The 26,910-nt window shown below is 41.6% G+C and overlaps 1 protein-coding gene across 4 annotated transcripts in view; it reads right to left on the bottom strand.

Annotated features, from left to right (window-relative positions):
* Window positions 1-26,910, bottom strand: part of pcsk5b (proprotein convertase subtilisin/kexin type 5b) — a 98,024-nt gene that overhangs the window by 24,178 nt on the left and 46,936 nt on the right. For 2 of the 4 annotated variants that reach the window (XM_030060569.1, XM_030060570.1), the window contains 9 exons: window positions 21,868-22,056; window positions 20,166-20,302; window positions 18,597-18,728; window positions 18,323-18,425; window positions 14,962-15,155; window positions 12,521-12,605; window positions 9,063-9,166; window positions 8,701-8,839; window positions 6,193-6,308 (listed from right to left, as the gene is read on the bottom strand). In XM_030060569.1, coding sequence (XP_029916429.1) covers window positions 6,193-6,308; window positions 8,701-8,839; window positions 9,063-9,166; window positions 12,521-12,605; window positions 14,962-15,155; window positions 18,323-18,425; window positions 18,597-18,728; window positions 20,166-20,302; window positions 21,868-22,056 — 1,199 coding nt within the window. Of the gene's footprint in view, window positions 1-1,993; window positions 4,355-6,192; window positions 6,309-8,700; window positions 8,840-9,062; window positions 9,167-12,520; window positions 12,606-14,961; window positions 15,156-18,322; window positions 18,426-18,596; window positions 18,729-20,165; window positions 20,303-21,867; window positions 22,057-26,910 lie in introns of those variants that run through there. The other 2 variants (XM_030060571.1, XM_030060572.1) reach the window with 2 other exon arrangements.

Below are 26,910 nucleotides of genomic sequence, written 5' to 3'. Positions count from 1 at the left end.
TCTATTTGAGTGACTGGGCTGTTCCCTGGCTAAAATTGGCTGAATAATGAAGCTAATTAGCTAGACTAGGCCATATAGCTGAGTGGCTGTTCAAGTAACAAGGCTATAACACCCACAAACCGGGCTTTTCCATTATGCACAAACTAGAAACCTGTTCTGGAAGTGGCTTGCTAACACCAACATTACCTAAATGAGTTAACATGAACATTGATATAAACATTTTACATAAATCAAGTATTGTATTTCGCCACTTTAGTCTTGCCATAAAAACTACCCGTATAAATTATTATGAATGGTCTGTAATTAGGTTGTAAACACTTCATAAATCATTAATAAACAATCATAAACACATTGTAAGACAGTTTTCATACATCAAGGCTCAGATGAAGTTACTGCTGCACTGCATCAATTCTTCTAAATCTCAAATCTTGCTACTTTATCTTGTCCCTTTATCAGTCAGCCATCCTTGGTATCTGCATCGATGCATGAAAACTGTGTTCTAACTTGTTTATAGCAGTTTATTCATGATTTATTAAGTGTTTGCAACCCAGTTATAAAGCATTCCTAAATGCTGTGTGGGGGTGGTCCTTTTGGAAAGTGGTGCTCTGTGTTTCTGCAATTAGCTTGAATTGAAATATTTTGTTAATGTTCACATTGAAGGCAATTTCTGCAAAAATCAAAATCTGTTTATTCCCATAATAGCAAACTACTTAAGGGTACAGCTGACGCTGACGACAATTTGACGTGAAAACAAGATCTCAAGGGGGTCCCAAGTCATCAAATTTCAAATTCTGCTATTAGCAGCTTTAACTATGACAGATATAGCCTATAGTTAGTATATTCCTAAAGCAGGTATACCTTTTTATTTATTTGTCATTTTATACTTATTTTGTAATTTTAACTGATTAAACACTAGGAATTTAGTCACTATAAATAATTTAACATTCAACAGCCTGTAAAAAATGTGTACAAAGAAGCAAGAAAAAATACTTAACAATACACTAAGTAATAATATTGTGTATAAAAATGTATGCTTACTTTTACACACCGCATATAAATGTATAGGAGGCATTTTTATGAGGAAAAAAAAAAACCTTTGTATGAAGAGCAAATACTCACATACAGATTCTACTGTGATGTACGTTTCAATTAGTAACCAGGATTTTTATGGTTCACATACTATTCTCACCTGAAATATATAATCACAAATGTAGATAACCATCATGAAAACACATAATTATTGTATGGCGTGTTTTAATTCTGGCTTCCAAGTGTTTCCCTCCTGCTGCACTTCACTGGTATCACATTCACTAGCCTTGACGTAACACCACCACTAGTATTCCTCTGATGAATTAAAAATGGTTCAGACTTAACCCTGGTAAGAAAGTGAAGTTTAAATCTATAATAAAGCAGCCCTGGATGATCTTTGCGCTCCTTTGCTGACCTTTGGGTTATGTTTTGAATGCACAAATCTGTGTTAAAATGCACTATCCGGGGTGTGTGGAACCCAAAATCAATCACTGGAATGGGTGCAGCAAGGGCAAAAGTCTGTAAAACAAGAAATCTTAATATCGCTGTTACTCCTTTCATGAATTTATAAAGAGTGACGGATAAAGAGTGAAAACAGGGAGTTCAACATTTTGTAAACCGATGAAAAACCGATTAAGAATGAGGTGGATGGCTGACATAATACTGACCCCAAACACTGTCAGCGCAATGAATGAGAACTAAAAAGAAAACAAAAGCATGAACAGATTAAACATTTTAATAAGAACACTTAAGTAAAAAAAAAAAAAAAAAAAAAAAAAAGATTTTCAAAACTAGGCCTTTGAGTAACATTAATAATGCAATGTCACAGATATGTCACAGGTACACAATAAAAACAGCTTTTATACGAGGGGGGTGTGTGTGTGTCTACTACCACACGATCTAAAGTCAATTCGAGTCATCTTAAACAATGACCAAGAATAAGTTTTTGTTAACCAAAAAAAAGGGGATTCATCAATCTTTATTACAAATCATCAAGAACCATAAACAGTTGACAGTACAACAATTCATCTAATACTGTAATTGCTCAAGCTGCAGGTGTGTAAACCCACACAAATAGAATAAGGATCTTAAACATTATTTAGCTGTTCTCTATTAGAATCCAGCACCACCGGAATAACCTCTGAGTTCCATCTGGTAAGGTTCGGAGAGAGGGAGAGACAGACAGACAGACAGACCATGGACAAACCACACATCTGAAATCTGTCGGCGTTAACGCGACGATGCGTGGAACAGAGTGGTGTTGACTGTCTATGTACAGTGTTGGCTCAATTTCAGAAGATGGAAATGTTGTGGAACAGGCGACCTGACTGAACACACTCCCGGCTCTGCACTTCCACCTTTCCCGCCTCTGACGCAGAAACAAAAAGTCACGCTCGAACCAGGACTGGCCTCGGCTCACTTTCAGCTCCGTCAATTAAAATGTAAATACAGGGAGGGACTCGTGTTGCCTCGCTGCGCTTGTTTTCAGTTAATTTCTTACTGGGATGGTCTTCTGCCAAATGTGTTTCAGTTTTTGAATTTTGAGCTAAATCCTATTTCTGAATGAAGTGAGAGTAAAAAATGAAGCCAGCTCTGGACGACCATGGCATTTTGCTGTCTGTCTACCTGCCAGAGACCGTTACCAGCAGATGAAACGTGTTTAGGACAGAATATTTTCTGTGCCGATCATTGACCTTCCATGTTACAAGTGTAGAGCAATACTTCAGTTGATATGCATTACCACTGTAATGGAATGACAAAGAGTTTAAAACTGTTTTTGTTTGAGAACTGTAACATACAGGGATGCACCAATACCTTTTGAAACTGTGCTGCTGCTAAAATAAGGAATCATTATTGGACAAAAAAAAAATCCCTTTTGCAAGGGCTACATATGACAAAAATGAAAGCTATGTTATCTTGGGCCTTTTATTCCATACATGCAACAATCTCAGATCCCTTTAATGAAGAAAAATGAATTCCATCTTAATTATTTTATCCAGCGAACCCAAAGATAATGCTCGAGCTTTTTATTGTCCAGTCATGATAACACGCGGAATCGATTCTTAGTCTGGAGCGATATTTTAAAGTTTAGTGTACAGGATCTGCATTGTCAGTGAAAAACGGGCATCGGTGCATCCCCAGTACCACAAATTCACTCTGACTCACTGCGGTGTTTCTTTCCCTACAGAAAGATCCGGAAGCAATGACTATTGACTCGTCTTGTAGTACCTCTGCAATGAATCAATGCTGTCTGGGCTTACATCAAGAATTAATGGCATTCTCTTACACACACACACACTCTAACAAAGACAAACACACACACACACACACACACACACACGCACACACACGCACACACACACACAAATTAGTCAGAGGGCAGATTTATGCTTTTAAATAAACACAAACACAAAATGAGGTGATTTTGGTCAGAAATGTGCATCAGTTTTGGAATATGGTGTCACTGCAGCACCTGTCCTTTCAAGTGTTGGCTGATCTCTGTGTTTGAGTTCATGTTTTTAGAGGTGTGTCTGTGTGTATGTGTGCATTAATAAGTATCTGCATGGTGTGTGTTATACCCGTGTGTGTGAATTTGTCTTCACTCCCCTAGATGGCCAAAGTCAGCCCAGACAGACATTATTTTCACATTACTGAGTGAGCTTTTCGTTTGACGTTTATTTACAGGCAGACAAACCGGGGCCTTTCCTACTGTACGTTCATAAGTTTCCATCTGTTCGTCATTAACATTGGAAAGAGAGGAGGAAGAGGAGCCAAAACAAAAATGCACACAGACATAATCAGAGATTCACAGGCTTGAGTGGCTCCTGCTTAGCTATGCATCCTACACTGGCAACAAAAAAGAAGGTTCAATTATTTTGGCATCGATGCTTTGGTCACAAAATACCGACACTTTTTTATTCATTTGTTTGTTTTTGTTTTCACTTTTGTTTTCATTTGCTTGTTTGTTCTTGAAGAAAGTCCCAGTCATTTTACACCCTGACCACGTGTGTGTCCCAGTACAGAAAAAAAGGTAGGTTTGTTGTAGTCCTGTCATCGCACCTCCGATGCAGTCCCTTAAAGAGGCACAGATTCTCTTATAAATTATGTGACTGTGAATGAGTGGGCTGGGGGATCTGAGAGGGAGGGGTGCCCCCTGCGCCCCCACATCCCCCTCCCACGCTCCCTTTATGCCCGGTGAGTATGTCCCGTCACCCCTTTTGCGAGCACGTTCTGCAGCACAGTTGCTGCAGCACTTTCCTCTGGCAAAGATTGTTCTTTTTAACGAGCACGCAGAAACTGCCTTCTGCCCAAGATTCTTCATTTGCTTTCCACAGACCAGGAAGAGGAGATACAGGGGAGGGATGTTGGGTGGGGGGGGCACGCACGCACACATACACACACACGTACACACACACAGACACACACACACACACACACACACACACACACACACACACACACACACACACACACACACACAAAACACGGCCACATCGCGCAGAAACATCAGAGAAATAGTTACATGGCAGGCAGAGCCATATGATTGGTCAGGAGAGGTTCAGGAGACAGGAAGAGTTTTATGATCCAATCACAGGTGATGTTCATCGAGGTGGGAAATGATTGTAGTCCAGTGGAATGATTGGATCCATGTCAGGAGAAAAGGAAAACAGATTTGGGAGGGGAAAAAAAAAAACAAGAGAGAGAGAGAGAAAACAAACGTCACACAATTAGCAAATGGACGATTTCAAAAAATTCACAACTTGATGTCATTTTGCATCTGAGAGAAGTCAAAGTGGACCACCAGTCTGCCATGTGCACAGATTACGAGCCAAATCTTTTCAGCTGACAATCAGCATGAGCCATTAAAGTAAAATCAGTTGGTCTTGATTTAATTGGTTTGGAGACAGATTGAGGGTGCACTTTTAGCAAAATCATCATCCTCATCATCGTCGTCGTCATTAGAAAGGTCACGCAGGAGAGTGTGTTTTCTCCTCTGACCTTTATCACCTCACAGGCTGGTGAGGCTTTTAGGCTGTGGGTTTTTACTTAAAAAGGTCATGGTTGGAATATCAAACTGCACACTGAAGTAGTTTGTTAGCCGTTGCCACATAATCACCATCACCTCAGCCGATTACTGAGAAAAGGGGAGGGCTTCGCAAACCCAGAGCGGTTTAAAACACTGACACATGCACTATTTCAACAAGACAAGAGCATAAAGAAAAGCAAACAGAGAAAGGCAGCCGTGTGAGTAAAGGCAGCATAGAAAAAGCAGACTGCAAAAGAAAACAGAAGAGGACTGCTGCTGAGAAGAGGATTTATGTGAAAACAGGGAACACTTGAAATGTAAGCAAAAGAGTGAGGAGACATTTATGCACCGTGACAACACAATGGAAATTACCAGAAAAAAAAGTGAGTTTGTGTTGAGATCGATTCGAGGAATGCCGAAGAGAGAGCATGTAGCTGTGTTTGTGCGTGTTAGTGTGTTAATGCCGGGGAGGTTTTGTGTTAGTAATATGCAATACCCGCATGAGACCTTTAGATGCACAGCAAAAAGGCAAAAACAAGGACAGACCATCTAACGAACTTGCAACTACAATAGAGAGCAGTTTGATTTGAGGAGTTAGTAAAATGCTTAAAAATGAAGGAAGGCCAGAGGTGAATCCTTGGCCTTCGCTCAAGGCCCGTCCCCTTGGTGTCAGTTTTGCATCCCTCTGAGATATAATTATGTTTAATATAACTAGAAATGCAAAACAGTGTGTCTGAAGCGGCCAACATCTCAGAGAGTGCTGACACCAAAATCTCCACCTGACGCTTTGTTGCACTTTGATCAGCCAACATCGTTTAATGACTCCTCCGACTGTCTGGGACACTGGATTGGACAAACCACAGCTTGTGTACTTGGCATTGCACACAAGTCATGCAGACTGTAAAAATTCACAACTCACACCGCCTGAATGCAAATATTCAGGCACTTTTGTGAGCACACAGCATTTTAAAGCATGTTATTTTTTTCCTGCTGTGACCGTGTTCAATCCAGCGCACCAGTCAGGCGAGGGAAAGTCCAGACACTTTCCTCCCGATGATACTCTGTAATTTGGAGGAGACAGCATGTAACATGTAACAGACGTATCAAGACAACAGTAGAGAAAGCTGATAACTCACCATCTTTGCAGATGGTGCTGACCACACAAGCTCCTGCCTCCAGATTGTAACCACTGATGCAGGTGCTGCAGTTTCTCTCCCCCGGCCCCGAGCACTCGTAGCAGCTATGGTCACACCTGTGGGTGGAAAAGGGGATATATGGAGTTACACACTGCGTTGCCACATTTCCTGTTAGTGGCAGCGGTGTCATTAATAAAAGATTCATGGCTATGGAATTGTCTTCCCCTGTACCTTTTCCCTCCTTCTCTTCTCAGAAATCATTCAAGCAACTATCATTACATTCATAATAAATGCAATTTTGTTTTATTTCTTTTGTCCATTATGTGTACGTGTGTTTTATTACTTGTTTCACAAATTTATTTCTCTTTCTTTTTCCTTCTTTTCTGTTCTCACGGATGTTTTGAACAAACAAACAACACTGTTTCTGTGTTATGATCAAGTTGAGGAATGGAAGAACTCACTCAATAAGCCCCTTGAGGTTTTTGGTTTAGTTGTCCTTGTGCGCAATTTGTTTTTTATTGCTGTCTGTTTCGGTGGATGCTTATTTTCTACATTTGTATAGGTGTGCGATCAATACAGTGAATAACTCGTGTTGGGAACTATTCTCAAGAAAAGAGGCTAACGATTAGGGATGAAGACAACCATTTACAAGCTTCTGCTGATGGGGTAAGAAAATTACTGGAAATTATCTGACATCATACACACTTCAAAAAGACAAGAATCGTTAAACTGGCTGACACCTGGCAGTGTGTCCATATAAAAATATTCTAGTGCAGCAATCTCTTTACGTTGACTGTTTCCATTAGGCTGTGTTGACCAAATCCAATTACAGCCGCTAAAGGCTTAGTCCACTCAAAAATGTGTTTTTCTTATGTTTCTATTCCCTAAATATCTGATCTGGACTATACTCACTTGTAATTTTTTTTTTTTTTTAAGATTATCAAATAAGGCACAATGTTGATGAGGCAGGACTTTAATTCGTTCTGTGAACAGAGCTCTGGTTTCAAGCCGGGATGTGAGCAGGCAGGGGAGTGGGTGGAAACAACATGCATATTCATAGATCTGTAGATATTTAATGAGGGAAAGATTTAGAGTCACATTTAAGGCACGAAGGGATGTTTTTTCATGTATAACACTTCAAAATATGTAATACTTATGAGAAGAGTTTTTTTAGGGTGCTTCATGAATGACTGGAGGGGACCATTAAACCTGGTCAGTATTATGTTGACAGCACTCTGATCAGTTTCATTAAGGCGTTTTCCACTGCTCACTGATATCCATTACTGGCTGCTGAACTGTTAAGCAATCACTGCTCAAGACAAGATGGGGGTATCATCTTCAAACATTTGCAGCTCAGTGAAGTTCTACAGTTTCATATCAGTGTTGCAGAGCAGGAGCAAGCTAAAGGAGACTGTAAGATTCAAGTGAGAGCAAGGGTCAAGTGTGTGAGCAAATTTGGCTTGAATTTCAGAGACTTATGCCATGTCACCCATTTCCCAAGGCTGTGAACAATATCAAATGCAAGGTAGGAGGGAACTCAGTGCACCAGAAAGGTGGTAAGATCAAAACAAGGAAGGAAGACAGAGTCTGTGGGGGCGGCTGACTGTGGGTGTGATGGGAAGCAAAGTGTCATCAAGCGAGACTGAGATGGTGTTCATTTGTTCCTTCCCTCTCTTTCCTCCCATCTTCTTTTAATTCAGGTTAAGATTAGTAAAGGATGAGGTAACACGAGTCTTTCGAGATGCAACTCTACCCTGGATTAGGGAGCACAAGCGTCATCGCAGCTATCAGAAACGTAGACACAACAAAAGTATGAAAACTTGCAGAGCCCAAAACACAAGAGAATGGTTTGATTTCAGACTGAATGTGGGACTGCGTCCAAAAGATAAATCTGAGTGTCACCCTGCTTTTCACTCAGAGACTTTTGTTCCCCCAGGGGAGGAAAACGTAAGATTTGAGTTTAAACCTTGTGAACGCTCCCATAACACCTCCTGTAGGGGTGTAAATGTTCACCTTTTTCACAATTTGGTTTTTACCTTGTGTTTTATGCCATGGTTTGGTTTGCATCATGATTTGGCTTGAAAAAAATTTGACTCAGATTCAAGTTCTACCTTTTTAACTGAACTTTAAACCAATAATTCAACACTAAAAGCTCAATGAGGCTTTTGCCACTGTTCTGTAAGGTTGTGTCACTTATTAGGCCTCAATTTAATATTAATCAAATGAATGTGTTCACTGGTGTGCTAAAAAAGTACTAAAAGTTTACTACATATAGGATTCAGTGAACTGTGAACTACAGAATCATGTTTTTTCCATTTTGGTAGTCGAATGTTACACCTGTAATTTCTTGTCATGATTTCAAAATGCTAAATGAGAAACTGGGAATTGGGAAAACTGTGCACTGCAGAGACAACTGTGTTTTATGAAAGGCTGAACAGGAATCAAAATGAGAATATGTACGGTTTATGAGTGGAGAGTATTTGGGCGTTTGCAGGGGTGCTCACTCACTTCTTGCAGGACCTTAGCACCTGCCCGTTGTCTGAGGTCTGCTCTGACAGGTAGTAGCCCGCGCTGCATGTTGACACACACCGCCATTCCTCCAGCATGTAGCCCTCTGCACACTTGGTGCACGCCTCTATACCTGTGCCTGTAGGAGACACAAACACAAACAACATCAGCACAATGGAAAATTATGGAAATAATCACATTAACAGACGCCAGAAGATTTGTCATAGAAATGACTGAAGCTAGTATGTATAATGAAGAAAAAAAAGTGTGGTAGTGCTGTGCCAGAATGAATTAGACAGAAAATGGAGCTCTTGCCTCTGGCAGTGTTGGAGCCACATATTAAATGATGAGGGACTTCTCACCTGCGCAGGTGGCACATGCCCGATGACAGTGCTCGCAGGTCCTTCTGTGGCCGTTGTAATAAGTCCCTGGGTCACAGGTCATCTGACACTTGTTTCCTTGAAGACTAAATGTAGAGAGAGGTAGAAGCAATTACAAGTCAGAAACAATGGACATTATCTGAATGAGAATCAGGAAAACAGGAATTATCATTTGAGCCCACTGGGATAAAACGGTCCAAAAAGTCTGAAATTCAGCCTGAAACTGAAAGGAGGAAAATCCATTGGAGAGAAATAACATCCTCTAACCAGCGAAATAAAACTATAATCTGTGGTACTTTAAGGTTTCTGAACCATTCACTGCAAATTAAGGAAAAGTTAGCCAGTTAGAAATCAATCACTACTTTAAAATGTTTTAAAGTTGTTGTGAAATTTCCCCACCGTGGGACTAATAAAGGAATATCATATCTTATCTTATCTTATCTTAGAACTTTATTTATTTATTCATTTATCTATCCTTTATTTATCCAGGAAGGTCCCACTGAGATACATCAGCTCTTCTTCCAGGGAGTCACAGTCAAGACGGCAGCAAAAGCTTAAAGTCACACCGAAAAAATTCACTTACACAACACAAGAGAAAGGAAAAAGCGCATATGAATCTGAAATATCAATCTGTTCACAATCAAGGCGAGTCAGAATCAGGGCTATCTAAAACAAGAGCAAGTTTGGCTTTCTGGCCACAGCTTAAGGAAAAAACAACTCCAGCTCTGAAGATACAGTTTCTTGTGTGGGTGTACAGGACCCTGACCGGCCTTTAGTTCCATTTGAGACTGATGTACAGGAATGTGACCGTTTAGCAGTTTCATTTTGAGCGTATGGAAAGATAAACTTCACTTTAATTTTGACCATTACATGCAACAAACCAAACTAATTCTGTTAGTGCCAGATTTGAGGGTAGAGGTCAATTAGAAGGTAGGGTTGGACGCTAGAAAGGCAGCTCTGCAAAGTCACAGCGAGGACAGGTTGGTGAGCTTGCGCTGCACTGAGCTGAAAAACAGCTGGTGTGTGTTAGCTAGAGTTTCCCAGAAAGGATCTCGTTTGGTTCTCGCTTCCTCCTGGGCTGCCGACCGACCATGAATGGTGAAATGAATGGGAGAGGGGAGATACTGTGAGTGTGTGTGTGCGCGCGCGTGTGTACGTGTGCGCATGTGTCTTGCTGTGGTCTCGTCGGCTCTCAGAGGAAATTATGGCTTACAAGTGTCCCCACCTCCACCTCTGGCGACACTGAACGCTTGAAGCTGGGTTCAAGACCGCGATATTTTTTAAAAGTTTCACAAGTGCTTTCTTCATGACCTATCAGGAATTCCAGCACTTTGGACTGCCCTATCCTCTGCCGGGTCAAGTGCAGTTAGTGCGGTTTGAAGAGGCTGCTGTGGAAGTGGCCAGAAAATGAACTGGAATATGTCAGCATGGATAAGTAAATGATTTAGATCAGGGGCTCTTACAACTGGGGATCCAAACCCAAGATGGGCAACAGGCCCACTTCTTGTGGGTCTCCACATGACAAGAGTACACATGGGTTTTAATAAACCCGGGTCACGGGGTGAAACTTAATTTACTCAGTTTGTGTCCCAAGTGGAAAAGAGTAAAGAGGTCCTGTTCTCTCTGGTGCATATTGCTAGCCCAAACCACAGTGTGACACAATGTCCTCGCCTAGTTTCGAGTGGATGAACACTACAAGTTTTTCTCCTGCAAGTACAATATTGCTGTCTGGGCCAAACGTTACATGGAAACAGACACAGCCCAATTTACTTTACCCAAGAGTTCAACCATATTTCAGTCAGTGTTTGTGTGACCGAGGTGGCAGCACAAATAGATATGTTCAGCAGCACATTTACATGTCAGCAGTGCTGTACACCGTCTATAATGGCAAACCAACATATGTGAAGGAGCTGTGATTAAGAGTGGCAGGTTTGGTAGAAACAGGCCCAAAATGAGGTTATTAAATGCTCCTTAGGGTTTTGCTTAGCAGTCAGTCAGAGACAGTCAGTCAGCGGATACCATGTTGCTACCCAGAAACCAACACTAACTTTCAAAAGTGGTTGCCAGGCTGGTAACCAGCCATCAGCTTTTGGTCGATGAAAGTAACAATTTGGTTGCAGTATTTCACTGGATTATATTTGGAGTTATTAGGTCCTGTGTAATTACACCCCGCATTGCCATTATGAAACACTCACTACAAAAACATAACAAAATTCTTTTTGGTTGTATTCAACTTGTGCCTTTAACAGTTTGTCTTGGCCTTGCTTTGGCCTTGGCCACGTCTGCCTTGCAAATGAGATTTCCAGATCTCAATGGAACTTGGTTAAATAATGGAAACATTATATTACTGTATTTTATTATATTTATAAGAAATGTATTATTATAGTACGCCCCTTCACATCTGTGCAGACTTCATGTGTGGTGAACTCTGATCTGTAAATTCACGCAGCAGGCCAACAGAAACAGAAACATACTTTGCACATGTTGACATTTGAAGGATGTCAGGATGTCATATCGTCTGCTAGCGTGTTTTCTTTTGCATTAGGACTGTATTGTTTGTAATTTGCTCTCTGGGCCGGCGCCTGTTGCACACCTGTCTGGCCGGGAATGGGATGTCCTCTCTATGTGGTCCTTCTCGAGATTTCTTCAATTTTTTTTTCTCCTGTTACAGCTGGGTTTTTAAGCTTATTTTTTTGGCATTTCTGCTTTATTTGACAGTCAAAGTAGAGAGAGACAGGAAAGGCAGGGGAGAGAGAGAGGATGACAAGCAGCAAATGTCCAGAGGTGGGATTCAAACCCACGACGCTGCGATCAGGACTCAGCCTTTTTTTATTATTATTCTTTGTTTCTTGCTATGAAGATTAAGTCAGGGGGTGTCATCCGGTTTGATGTAAACTTGTGGGCATGTAAAGCATCTTGAGACTGTAAACACTGATACTGGGTTTCAAATAAACTTGAAGGAAATTACAACATGGCAGAGTCTCTAATTGTAGCAGCGGTACGCGATCCAAATGAAAGCAACAGTGCTTAGGTAGAGTACAAACAAACAAAAAAGTTGCAATTAAAGTTGATTGAAGTTGAAATTAAGTAATGACTAAATATATCTGAAAATTTCAAATGTAACAAATTACAAACAAATGTAGCTATAGTCAACAATAACTTCTTATGTTTTTTTTTTTTTTTCTTAAGAAAAGTGGTTGCCAGCAGGGGCAGCTGTTACTGTCTGATAACTAAAATAACTAAATAACTTAATAACTAAACTCCAAGTCCAAATTGACGTAAAGTATAACTTCCAATGTTAAAAATCATGCTACTGATATTGCCGTCCACTGATACTGTCGTCCACTATTGATTGATCTTTGGTCCCAGGTATCAAGGACTGCAGGGCTTAGATACCTCACTGTTCTGGTTAGGAGATTTGACCACCACCCCCGGCTTACCTCATTCCAGGTTTACATTCTGTGCAGATATTGGAGGCGGTGCACTTCTTGCAGTTCTCGGGACATCTCCTGCACATGTTGGAATCTGCGAGACACCAGGTCAGCCAAGTCACACACAATGCCGGGAACCAGAAGTCTGGTCACATTCAAAATGAACGGAGGGGAGACGAGGACGACGACAACAAACAGTAGGGAAGAAGAGAGGGGGGCGGCAGTGGGATGAAGAAGGGCCAGAGGATGAAAAACTAGTTAAAGAGGAGGAAGAGAGGTCAAAATGCAGGAGGAAGAAGTGGCAAGAGAAAAGGGAAAAAATGTCAAAAGACTAACGCAGTGGGGATGAAAAAGAAGATTGTAGCGGTGGTGAGGGAGGATAGGAATGCAGATGAATATTTCAAAAGGCAGACTAGAGGCAATGACACACTTTGACACAGTGCACATGGACAGTTCTGCCTTCAGTGCGGATGGGATTGGCAAACAGATCCTAGTTAACCTATGTGTATAGACACAGCTTTATGACTCCTGGATTAGCTGGATGCACAGAAACTACTTATTGTAATTACTGGTATAGCTGACATTCTACATTTCCTAAAAACTATGCTTATGTATCACAGTCTTTTTGACCGTGCTTAGGAAGTCAGCCTGAGCTGCTCAGACTTCAGAGGAGGAGGAGATTTAGCGTGTAGGGTGTTTTGTATGATTTTCAGAAAGCTGAAACACATGAAAGACGTGGACAGAGGATATGGATGGGTCACAGGCGGATTTCGTCAAAAAGAAAAGGCAGCAGGGAGAAATTTCAATGAATCACTGCCTCTCGATTTTTAACTTCCCAGCTCCATTTGTGAGGACTGGAAGGCAATATGTTAGGCAATATGGGTCAATGTGTTTGGCAGAAAATCCTCTCCACATTGTGTCTGCATGGATGTTACTCTGCCTCCCTCTATGTATGCAAGAACCCTCTCAAAGCAACGTACTTAAGGTATACTCCCCTAAAAAACAAGTGAAATCTGACAGTAATTACATGATTCTGATCTTCCAAAAAATATGAGCTGAAACAACCAGGAAAAGAACTGCTGAAAACAGAAAAGTCACCTTTGATTTGCTGATAATTACATGTCTGTCAGCTGCGAACATCTTGACAAATGAAAATGTAACAATGAAAAATTACCGCCGACGGCACACAACCATAACTTCACTCACGTCACCATTAATAATACACTCAGCAAGGTTGACTGTGGTAAAGTTACCCGCTCAAAGGGTTAAGCCCATTTATCATGAAGAAATCAAACACACAATACGCAGGGTGTCCTTTTACATTTCCTCATTTCATTCCAGCGTCAAACAATTAAAATTACTATCCAAATTCCCTGTTTGCTACAAATGAGTTTATGATCATTTTGGCAGCTTTTTAAAAATATCACTAAATAAACTTGTCTGCAGCTGAATCTCCTCTGTCTAAGTGTCAGTGATGTGAGGAGGGACAGGGATTCATTTCAGCTGACTGTCAGACTGACAGAGAAAACACACTCCAGACAGATCTCTTAATACAACAACATGCTCAGCAGTGACAACTCTGAAAGGGAAAAAAAATCCTCAGCACATTTTGGCCAATTGTAACGTTATGACTGAACTGACATCAGATCTGCTGCCAGAGACTTAAGAGGCTGCCGAGGACTTAAAACTATTTCAGCTGCATACCGATCTATAAACAGACAGAGTCTCTGTCTCTCTCGTGTGGAACCTTACTGTGACCCATGCTGGCATGCATCTTTTCTATCTGATATTTTCTAGTAAACATAACACAAAAGCAATCTAGCTGCAGATCTTTTTTATGCTTCCTGTTTATTTTCTTTACACAGCCACAGGAAAAAGAAAAAATTACACCGTCCTTTCAGACATGCACAGTTCAACACGGATCCCCGAATTATTACAGCCTGGACATGCGGGTGCTTGCCCTTGTGTTGAGCCAAAAAACACTTATGACTGCCATTACTTTTCCATGATGCATAATTGGTCCTTAAAGTCTGGATCCGCAGCCCCACTGGCTGTTATAATACCTTTTTACACTTCCCTTACAATACCAGAATATTATGGACTCCTGGAATAATGCATGGACCGGTAGGTGATGATGGGTGTGCATGTCGTGCAGCGGAGACCACGCTCAGGGTCGATACTGAGCCACTGATGAAGTCCGTACAGCCCGTACTGTTAGTGCCATTTTGGTGAGTCATCTCTAGAACTGAGGATTATTGTAGGCTTTGTGGAGCTCAATTGAACAGTGAACGAATAAATGATAAAACAGTGATAAATTGTGGCAATAGAAACACAAAAAAACAGCTGCAATAACCATTTTGTGTGGTTTTAAAAAAAAAAAAAAAACAGGGGTCTCATGTAGAGCCAACATGGCTGACAAGGACAGATGCACTGTCTCCACCTGACCGTACCGTGATCGAGGTAGAAGCTGTCGGCGCAGTTGGCGACACACGTGTTGGAGCCCTCGTTCAGGTGGAACCCGGCCCTGCACGTGGTGCACTGGTCGCTACGGCTACCGACGCACGTCTCGCACAGCGACGAGCACTTCTTGCAGCGCTTCCTGTCATCCCGGAAGAAGCCACTGGGGCACTCGGACACACACATCCTGCAAGAGATATGGGACAAGGAGAGAGAGAGAGGGGGAGGGAGGGAGAAAGAGTCAAAGAAGGTGAGAGAGGACACGAAGTGAAGTAACAGAAGATGGGTGATATTTTGTAAGTTCACAGACATTTATCAGTTAAGAGGAGTGCTCTGTTTGAACAGCATGATAATAAAGCTCCAACTGACCTCGTTCTTCACTAATAACAACCTCTCTTACACAGCTCAGGCTAAAGTTCACAGGTTCAAAATATAAAGCATATGTCTTCTGGCACCTGATCTTGGGTTAGGGTATAAAGGGAATAATGAAGAAGACAGAAAATGTGAAAAGAATGTGAAACTGTCAAAACATTAGAGTTTTTTTTTTTTTTTGAAAAATGTGAAAAACAACTTAGTTGTTCATCTTACCAACACTAACAACTATGAAAAAATGAGAATAATTTTAGGGGATTGGAGCACAGAAACTATCATTGCAAATGATGTAACAGTCACTGTGTAGACAGTGGGTAAGAAACAGAGGTTACAAAAGTAAAATCTGCATCCTTTCCCAACTTAACTACCACTCTCAACTGCATTATCCACTACTACAGCTCCCCTTTTCTTTCTTCTTCTTTTAACACGTTTGACTGTACTAATACTTGAAACAATGTTTACAATCTGAAAATATCGCACGCGTGACTTCACTAAAGATGCTCCGAGTATTGACACAATTAATCAGTTTTATCATAAGATTAGATTTCCATCTTTAACTGTTTTGTTTGTTCCAACAGCACTTTGTCATTATTGTATGTGATTCAGTCATGCCAGTAACACACTTCTGGACTGAGAGTACACATGCACAGATGTACACTATGCATGATGCAGGAACATACTATTAAAGGAAACATGCATCTTTTTAAATAAACACAAAATACATACATATAAATATAGGTGGACTGGAAATCATTTTGAAGCAGGAATATGAGATGTCTGAGAGAGAGCGTCTGTGTGGGCCTGTGCTATATGGCGAACAGGTGTAACATCTGTTGTATAACTTCATAGCCCTACATCACCCCTTTATCTGACGCTGAGGCACCGTTCTTAAGGTGAAAAGAACTCCAAAATCCTCCAGCCCACAAAATACACACTCGTATACACACTCCTTAAGCCTTATTCACACACTTCATTGTTCTGCCAAGAAACACATATGGCACATGTGAAACACAAAAGCCACGTGCGCACACACATTACGTTTTGCCACAAACACTCAAACAATTTCTCCACTATGCTGCAAAGACGAATCTTATTTTCTCAACCTTTATTCAGCCCGGCAATCGATTAAGAACAAATTCTTCTTCTTTTTATTTTTTAATGACTGCCTGCCAAAAGACAAAATGCCTCTAGTAGTTTGCAGAAAGTAACAAAAAGACATCAAAACAATCTGTAAACATCTGATGGAGCACTGGCAGACGGAAAAGGATGAAACTGTCCAATTTCAGGAAAACACAGTCGCGCCCACACACAATTTCCTCACATAGGAGAATTCTCATCTTTCTAGATGTAGAGCATATACTGAACACACACACACACACACACACACACACACAAGGGTAGAATACCTCTGACTCCTGACTCCCACACATTTGGGTTTGTCAAGGCCATCAAACGCATATGGAGGGATGTAATTATGTGAACATTAAAGACCACCCCCACCCCTCTGCTTCCTTCACCTCGCCCCTCCCAGCTTCATTCATCAATTGCTCCCTGTGGAAGCAGAAAAGGGCAACGTACCTCTAAAGTGGGCTAATGATAAGGCAGAGCCTAAGACTCCACATTCTCCCGGGTTGTCCACATGCACCTGCATGGCTTGCTTTTTATTAGTGCAGAGACCCACAGACACAAAGGCAATTACAACAGACTTTGATCCCAACAGCACACAGAGCACACACACACCCACACACACACACATTCACACACGCACACGGCACATATACACCTGTGACGGGGTAGGGGGCAGAGCCAACATGATAAGACCCGCAGGAAACAACTTGTGAAAATAATCAGGTTACCACCTGCATTGTCTCTCAACCTTGTTCACACCAGAGCCCACCAGTTACAACAGACGAGCAGTGGCCAGTGACCTTAACCTAGTGGCAAACAGGAAATGTGTCAGCTTTCACACTATCCACAACAGTCCCAGTTACAGTGCTGATAAATGCACCAACATGACTATTTGCTGCAAAAGCACAAAATGACATTCTGAAGCTTGGGGCAGAAAGTCAACCCCCAAACCAAAAAGAGTCTCAATTCAAGCTAATAAATTGCGAACAGGCCAGGAATTAGGTTTTGTCATAGTGACATGAAAAAGTAAAATGATGGTGACAAGCTGAATTAGCAAAAATATACCTTCACGACAACATGACACTATCCTCTAGCTTTCATCAGCTCTGATTATCTGGTTAGCATTTCAGTGGCTGTGAAAGAGTTGCATTTATGGTCATAGTACAGAATTCAAATACAAAGATTGCTCTAAAAAATCCTTTTCAGAATAACCACAGTTTTCCTATGGAGGCAAGAGAAATAACTAACCGAATTCTAAGATTTATTTGAAGACAAAGTTTTTTGGTCAAAATATATTTCCGTTGACTGCACTCATATAAATACTGGTGGTGTTGATTTTTAAACACCTTTGAGGTTAAATTCACACTAACAGTTCCCTCATTTACAGAGCCTGTCTTGGCACAACATCCTTAATTAACACCAGAAACAAATGGCGAGTTCAACTCAAGGATGAACGAACAGATGAATGATCAGGTATAAAGCTCTTGACCGAATTAGTCGTTTTTCACGCTCATTTTCATGCTTTTAGTCTAAATGCGTCAGTGTTTTGTTCATGCGCTGCTGCAAAGTAAATCAGTGAAATGCAAGTTCTCTGCCTCACTATCTATTTATTCATCCCATTAATTCATGTCCTAATATGGTGTCTGCTTTCTTTTGTCCAGTTGTGTGTGTGTGTGTGTGTGTGTCTGTGTCTGTGTGTGTGTGTGTGTGTGTGTGTGCAGTTCAGAGCGTCTGGAGAATTCCAAGAATACTTTACAGATTGCAGGGAATTCTTTGCAGATCTAACACACGAGAACAATATGTGATCTAAAAACGCCGTTCTCACTGCTCTTGAGAGCTCGTAAACATGCTAACCTGGTGTTGTTCTTGAACTTGAGGAAGTAGTGGAGGCAGTTAATGCAGTGATGGGGTCCAGGACCTTCGCAGCCGTTCTCATTGCACTCGGAGTCACAGGGGCCTGGAGACACACAGGTGAGGATTAAACCAGTCCGGCCAATAGGACTCAGTTTTACAGTGTAATAACGTTATCCATATTAATAACAGACTTACATTAACAGTTTGGACAAACCCTTATACTTTATGTGGCAAAACCCTTCAGGCATGGTTGCTACTACTCTCATGTACTCACCATTGTACTCCTCTGTGAACTCCTCATCAGTAGGAGCCATCAGGTCTGTGGAGCGGGGCTTATCGCTGCGCAGAGACGAGTACGGGTGCACAGAGGTGCCATACAGGACCAGTGACCACTCCTTCAGCTTGCCTTAAAAAAAAAATAAAAAAAAAATAGCATCACAAAGTCATATTACAATCGACCTCATGTTGAGCAGCTGTGTTTCCTCTGATACATGAAGCTGTCCTAATGATGAGGCTATGGTAAAGAACAGCTGGGTAATGTCAGTCATTTTGCTTTTTGTTTACTTACAGTTTACATTCTGTGCAATACTGATTGTGTAGCATTCGATTATTATTATTTTTTTTTTATTCTGTGTGCACTGTCTTTGCTGCTGCAGCACTGTGAATTTTCCTGTGGTGGGACTAATAAAGGCTTATCTTATCTTATCTTTTTGCTAGACTTTTCTCATTTTTCACTGACCACTCCTACAAACTGATGGTAATCAGTTAGCGGGCATGATCATGCGACTGGTGATTCACACATGCATTTCTGGGCACACAGGTTTACATCAATTTAAAACTAAATTCAAATCAATCAGCTTAATCAGGCCCTATTTTCTGTTGAGCCTTCTTAAGGTGTTGTGGGCCTTACTCAACAAAACATTGATTACAGGTGATGCCTATTTGATAACCACAATGACTTGGCTACTCTCACTCATCCTTAAAGTAAGTGCAGGTAGCTGATGAGTGTTGCTGCCTATCATTTGGTCCTGTAGATCCATGACGGCATAGCCTGATGTGTTCCATGACACTCATTTGTATGGTAGTTTCAAATGTGGTGAACCTCTGAAACGGGCCTCTGTAGGAAGGTTCACCCTAGATTATGGCCCAGTGGTTAGTAACATCATACCCTATGTATTAATAAATGGTGCCACAAGCTGTAATAAGTTTTGTATGAATAAGAGTTGGTTATGTAATGATGTAAGTTCAATATGTATCCCTCCATGCTCGGTATCATTTGTGTTGCCTTGTATTTAGTTGAATAACATCATTTAAGTCCACTAATAAGTGCCTTGTGGAATACAGCAGTCAAAGGTCTACAAAATCTTGCATGCTTTCTAAACCTTAAACCCATCAAAGTGAGCGTCACAGATTCTTGTCCCCCTGAGCATTGCGGTTTGTTTCATCGCTCCAACTTTAACAACTACAGACAAGATGGTGGACAGACATGCGGAAAAAACAAAGAGACACCACCGGCCTAATTATCTTAGATGAGATGAAACTTTAATGATCCCCCTGAGAAAATGAGGCACCACCTACATTGGCTGCAATAATCACCATAGTAGTCTATTCTTAGGTACTGCTGCTCTGTGTTTGAGATTTTATTATTTTGTAAAATTAGTACCTCTTTCGAATCTAAAGTCCAACGCCTCCGGAGACACATCTGTGCCCCTGCTGGCCTGGGATTGAATCCAGACAGAACTTTCTCCTGTGTCTCCTCTACTTTGTTTCCCTCTCTGCTTTAGACTAAACTAAATAATACTAAAGGTGAGTGGACTGCCCAAAACTATCGTCACTTTCATACCTGGTACTTTCTGGCTGCGGAGCTGAGATGGTGAGTCGTGGATCTCTAGGATCCAGTCTCCTGCTGCCTTCTCTCCCCAGCAGTGGGTGGTCATGAACTCCCAGTTCTTAAAACCTTCCATAGAGTGGTCAAACAACCTGAACATCAGGAACACACACACACACACACACACACAGACAAAGTGCACAGGGACATCTGATGAAAAAACAACAAACTATCACAATCACTATACTGAGAGCAATAACAGTAATTGCATATAGATAAATGTCGCACAAGGCTGTGGTTAGCTCATGGTCAGCTTAGCCTACCAAGAAGTCCCCTAAAACTGACCATATTTGTTACATTACAGGCTGAATATAAAATTAATTCAATAAGATTTATTGCTAACAAAGCATACAAGATGTTATTAATGGGTGCATAGTTCCAGAAACTGTTGCAAATTTACTGAAAATAAAACACAGAAGCATCTCATTCAGACCCTTTGTAAAAGCACCTTTGGCAGCAATTACAGCCTGCTTGGATGCTTGGATATTCATCTCTCTGTGTCCCTGGCATTTTCTCTCATTCTTCTGAGGATTTGCTTGGACTCAGTCAAACTGGACAGGGAGCATCTGTGAACAGCTATTTTCAAGGCCGTTTCCAGATTTCTGGTAAGGGTCTAGGCTTTGGCACTGACTTGTTGTTATGCATCTCTTCAAATGTTTATTTTTCTGTATGCTTCAGATTATTGTTCAGCTTGGACATGAACTGTCAAGCCAATCTAAGGTCTATGGCACTCTAAGATAGATTCTCAAGGATTTGCCTGCATTTGGTTCGACTCATTGTACCCTCCAACCTTACAAGTCTCCCAGTGCCTGCTGTTGATACTGCCACCGCCAGATGGGTGATGAGCGGTTTGTGCTTTCCACCAGACCAGATACACCGTTTTGTGTTACTGCAGAGGAGTTTGTTTTTGATTTGATCAGACCGGAGAACATTTTGTTTCATTCTTTCAGTTATTCACTGCCTCTCTGCAAAACCCAGGCTGCTGTGATTTGTCCTTTTTCTCCAAGAATGACTTCCTTGTGGACACGCTGCTTTACAACCCAGATTTGTGGTGTGGTCCACTGACTGTTGTCCTTCTGGCCAGATTCCCTGTTTTAGCCAGAGAGCTGTTCAGTTCTGTCTGAGTGGTTCCTGGGAACTACGTCACCTCCCTGACCAAGCACTCAAGGATTCCCAGCACTTAAGAAATAGTTTCATACTTTTCCCACATCTATGCTCCCTCGCAGTTCTGTCTCTGTCTATGGACATTTTCTTGGACTTCATGTTGGAGTTTGTACTCTGACATGTAAAGTCGTCTGTGAGACCTGCAGGCGGCCTGTATTATGTACCAAATCAATAGTCCAATCAACTGAACAGGCCAGCAGGTACCAAACAATACACACTCCAGACATTACACACGTGCACAGCGCATAGCGTCACTGCGGGGAGTTGAATACTTTTTGGCTCATTTTTTTATTAATCTGTTAATAAATAAATTAAATTAAATGTATAAAAAAATCCACTGACATTATGGATTATTCTATATACTTGAAAAAAAAAAAGACAATTCCTGAAACAAACACCTGCTTTGACCAAATCTGGCCGTTTGGCTTGTAGCCGTTAGAAAGTTACAGATCTTTAACAGATTGCAGATGAGCTTTCACAGCTCTTTCGTTACCTGTTGGCAAGCAGTTGAGACTTGGTTCCTGAGGGTGAGGTGAGGTTGATTGACAGGTCTCCACGGCGAGGGTGTGTGATCGTAATGCGGACCACCACATGCTCCAGGTAGATCACATGGTGGTTGGAGTTGTCCGTGCAGCCTGTCGCCTTGTACACTGAACGCACCACGTGCTCTGGACGGATGGTTCTGCAACACACAATGACAACCCGTCAAAACACAGAAGTGTGAGACTTTGGTCATTAGACGTGAGGCGAAAATCCACCCTAAGACAGAATTATTACATGTAATGTTTATGCTGTGTATGATTTGAAGAGTTTGCAGAGTTGTGCGACTTTCTAGAGCTGCTCATCCAACTTCATGGACATTATGACAACAACGAAGATCTTCTGAATGTAAAAGTACACTTTGTTGGCACAGAGACTGTTAATACTACAATACTACAAATTGAGCTATGTTCTTCTTTACAAGCCACACGTCTCACTTGGATTGAGATATCTTTGCAGGCCGTGCATCAACAACATCAAAGTGAACTCATGTTGCAGGTGCGTTGTGGCTTGTGTCCCTTTTGAATACCTGGGTGCATCACATCCGTTGCTCCTTCTCCAGAGATCAGAAGGCAAACAAGTGAACTGTGGGGGGATCTAATGGTACTCTTCTTTTATGTGTTCAAAGCTGCTCTACCTGGGCAAAGTTTGCTCCTCCCATGAGTCTTGTGGGTGTGTTGTGTGCAGAGTCTAAACAGACGGACAGAACTGGCACCATAGCTGGGAAAAGTTGGGCCAAGTTGGGTGGTCATCATCCTCCCAGGATGAGGCTCACTTGTTGAGTCTGGTCTGTCTGGGCTGGCCATCACACACCTGTGTGTAGCCTGTTTGCTACGGTGCCTGTGCTCTTTGGGGAAGTGTGGCTGGGGACGGTACGTATCCTCACTTGGACACTTGGAGACACACTGTTCTGTCAGCTCCTGCCAAAAATGCCATTCTCCCAAAACAAGTGCGAATGATCACTGAGTCGCACCTAAACATCTGAGTTTCACAAAGATGAGCTATCTCTTACAAAGAATCACATTTACTTCTTTTGACTGTGATTCTTCCTAAAATCTCATGGCAAAGACTGCAACAATGCAACAAATATCAAAACTCACAAAAAAAGTCCATCTGAAGGCTATTCCTGCCCCAAAACCCAGCCTTCCAATTCAATAAATCTGTTAAACAGAAACAAGAGAATTATGGGAGAGACTCTTATTTGTTCTTTCTGGTACACACAGAACAGCAGCACAGCCAAAGCAAACGTCTAATGACCCACCGAAGAACAGCTGTGCTATATGATCTAAGATAATAGCTATACAATAACAGAAAGAAAGAAAAAAAAAAACAATGGAGTGGTCCAACACACCAGACACTGAGTGCAGTTTCACCAGCACATGGCTTTGGAGAAAAAGAGTCATAAGTTACTGCAGCACAGCAGTAGCAAGTGGAGTTTCTAGGCCAACTCAACATAACAACTCATCTGTAGCTCTGGATCAGAAGCAGGGTTTCTTTACTGGAAACTAAAACCTAGCAAGCGAATTACCTCTGCTGGCAGCAAATGTATAAAAGAATCACTGTAATTTAATTTTAGGGGAAGAAGTTCAAAGACATAAATAATGACTTGTGCTGTTTGGCCCTGTATTGGAAACCAGGTTATTAGTATCACTGTCGTCAGGGTTACAATCATGTTGTAGAAATATTTAAAGTTCTAAGTGATTCAACACAGATGTTTATCATTAAGGAAAATTACTGCAAGCCAAATGTATCTACTGTCTTTGACTATTGTGTGAAAGATGAAGCTTTTCTTGGCACGACGCAGCTCAAGGATTTTTTGAGGAAAAAGAACAACACAGAGGCTCCTCTGACAACCGAAACTTGTTTCTTGCCATTCAGGCCATGTTCTCGTGTCTAAACCCACTAGGAATTCAATTACATGCTCAAATGTACTGGGTGTTGTCATTCAGCTGACTGTCTGCTAAAACGTTTGCTGAAAAAAAAATGACTGCGTAGGAATTTCTTTGTGTGATAATTTTGTTGATGAATTATCGCTACAATATATGCTATTTTGTGTGTACCGGGTGTGACCTGATAAGATGATACTGTAATGTTCCCAGGTAGAAGATGCAAAATAGTACACATATACATCCGTGTTGGGTACAGGTGCAGGGCACAAACACAAATTACTAAAAGGAAAACAGGGGCTTTGATTTTTAGCATGTGTGGACATTGTAATGATCCCACTGGGGAAATTTGGTTAAAATTTATAACATTAGGGCCATAAATATACTTGATGCAAATCAGTTCTTTTAGTTATTCTAAAAGGATTGAAATGGTTCACTGAAAATGCTCACTGTGTGCATGTGAATCATTGTGTTCATGTTAATTTGATTCATGTGACAGTAATGTCTCTTGCAAAAAAGAAAAAAAAAAGCAATTTCTAACCAGGTTAAGCAGCAGGTGATGCATCATTTTCCAGGGAAGAGACACTGAGGAAAGCCAGCAACACATAAGTAAAAGAAAGACAATCCAAAACCATTTCTCTACTTGTCTTCAATCCAGACTCGTAATAGTCCACCTCTTCTTCCAGCAGTAGTCATTTACTTATTGGAAAGCGGACTATGATGACTGCTGGGAAACTAATAGCCAATATAAATAAGTTTTATTAAAACCACTGAAAATAGAGAAACACAACAAAACTGTGTTAGCTCATGCATACGCCATGGAATGACAGAAAGAAAACAGTGACTGTCTCTTCCAGAAGAAGTCGATGAGCAATTGGAAAGCTGACAGCAGCAATGGTTGGGGAGACCAGAGCTGACATCACAGCTCTGGCTTCTCAGCAACACAACGCAGATAACTGAAGCATACGCATGGGACTGAGCAGAGCAGATGCAGAGCTGATTACCACCAGCCTGATTGCACACAGATCAGGCAGTTTTCCTGGTGCGTGCTCCAAGTGGAGTGAGGCGAGCGATTGCAGACAGACATTACCAAACGCACTCAGAGGGGCCAGCCAGAGGGTGTGTGGGAACAAGGCAGTGATGTGATGGTTGCAGTTATGTAGCGAGTTAGACGCACAATAACGCAAGCGAGAACTGTGAAATGCACATATGCACACACACCTGCGCCGGGTCACACACGCGTGAAGACACACTAAAATCTGTATAATCTTTGTAAACACACACACACACACACACCCCATCAGGATTTCTCTATGACTCGGTTTCATGTTCTTTATTATTCCGCTGTAGCTCACTCACATTAACCTGGAGGTTTACAGACTGTGAGGCTGCGGCAAGTGAGAGCTGAAACAAATACACAGAGATAATTCATACTCTAAAAAGTGGATTGTTTGGGAGGGGACAAAAGAGTGATTGGCCACTTCACACATTCACTTCACTTTGCAAACCCGTCATTTAGCTGAATGAAGGCTGGGCGACCGAACAAGGCTCCTCTTCCGATGACTGGACAAATGTGTGAGCGCCCAGTTCACACATCTTGTAAGGGGTACTCATACACCCCTCCAAGAAAAGAACAAAACAAAAGAAAACAAACCAAAAAAATGGGCTATAATGTATTGAGAGAGTGAATCATGTTTTTAATTCTTCCTACTGACATCACTACTGGGAATCTCTCCGTAGCCAACAAAAATGACACCATAACACAGCGGCCTGAACACGCCTGCCTCTGACACAAGCTGACTTTACATAAGCCTCATATGGACTGACTTGTGCAGCCGAGCAGAACAGACAGAAAGACACTGATAATGCTGCAGTCGCTGGCTACCGAGCCTTACAGTGAAAGAACACCGGTTCAGGGCCCATGCTCACCCAGCTTAGCACAGAGCACTGCTCGAGCTTCCAGCTGCATCAAGAATAACAAGCTGTGAAGCCCTGGCTCCGTGTGTATGTGTGTGTGTGTGTGTGTGTGAGTGTGTGTGTGAGTGTGTGTGTAGTAAAGGTCTTATGTGAGAACTACCCTGCCAGAACTAATGCTTGGCCCCTATCAAGGTACAGCTTGCACAACCGCACTTTCACACACATGCCGGTGCATAAAACACAAGGGAGAGGGGAGGAAAAAATGAGAGCTAATAAGAGAGAAAGACAGTAAGGCTAAGAGAGAGTGAAACAGATTCAGAGAGAGAGAGAAAGAGACAAGGGAGGGGGTGGGGGGGTCGAGTGAGAGGGACAGAGGGTATGACCAAATGTTCTCTTGCCATTCTGCACTCTAGCTAATAAATAGTTTGCAGCAGACACACACAAACCATCAAATCCCATCTCTACTCATAATGCAGCGCAACACAGCCGTCGTTTGTCACATATACCGCTTTCAAAACTCACCCATTCCTCTGGCGTTTAACTTTAAACTGCATGCTATACTTAAAAAGACAGACACCAAGGGATCGTTTCCTAATGACTTCAGTGCACCAGTTGTATTCTAAACAGTCAAATGCAAATAATTTGCATAGCGTATATAAATATAAAATGACCATCTGTCGCTGTAGCACCTCACCGGAGTTATTTTACTGCATGATGGCTGCACGCTTCAAGCACAAAAGGACCTTTTAAAACTTCAAACAAAATGCTAAAACAGACCTGTGGCTCCATGAGTTTTTAGCACTTGGGCTCAAGTGTGTGTGCTCTGTTTTTTTATTAAACAAGTGGTCACCTTTTAGGAGACAAGTGTTAAAACAGCGTAAGGGTAGACAGTTACTTCTAGGTGTGTGATGAGGAATAAATCACAGCAGTAAGAGTTTGGTTCGTCATGCAGTGAACTGGATTAATATTACACAGTGAATGATGTTGCAAGCTGATATACTCCAAATAAAAATGTGTCATCTGCAACACATGTATGTACTCAGTTTGAAACAACACACCGTTCAGCACATTACAAGAACACTTACTGACATGACAGTTTTTCAAAAATAAATTAAAAGGTGTGTCGTCACAAAACAGATCCACTGACATGTCGAAAACAACATGCTGACAACACATATATTTTGAGAGTGTAG

This window comes from Myripristis murdjan, chromosome 9, assembly GCF_902150065.1.
Source record: "Myripristis murdjan chromosome 9, fMyrMur1.1, whole genome shotgun sequence".
Classification (NCBI taxonomy): domain Eukaryota; kingdom Metazoa; phylum Chordata; class Actinopteri; order Holocentriformes; family Holocentridae; genus Myripristis; species Myripristis murdjan.
This window is presented reverse-complemented; position numbering and strand designations above follow the sequence as displayed.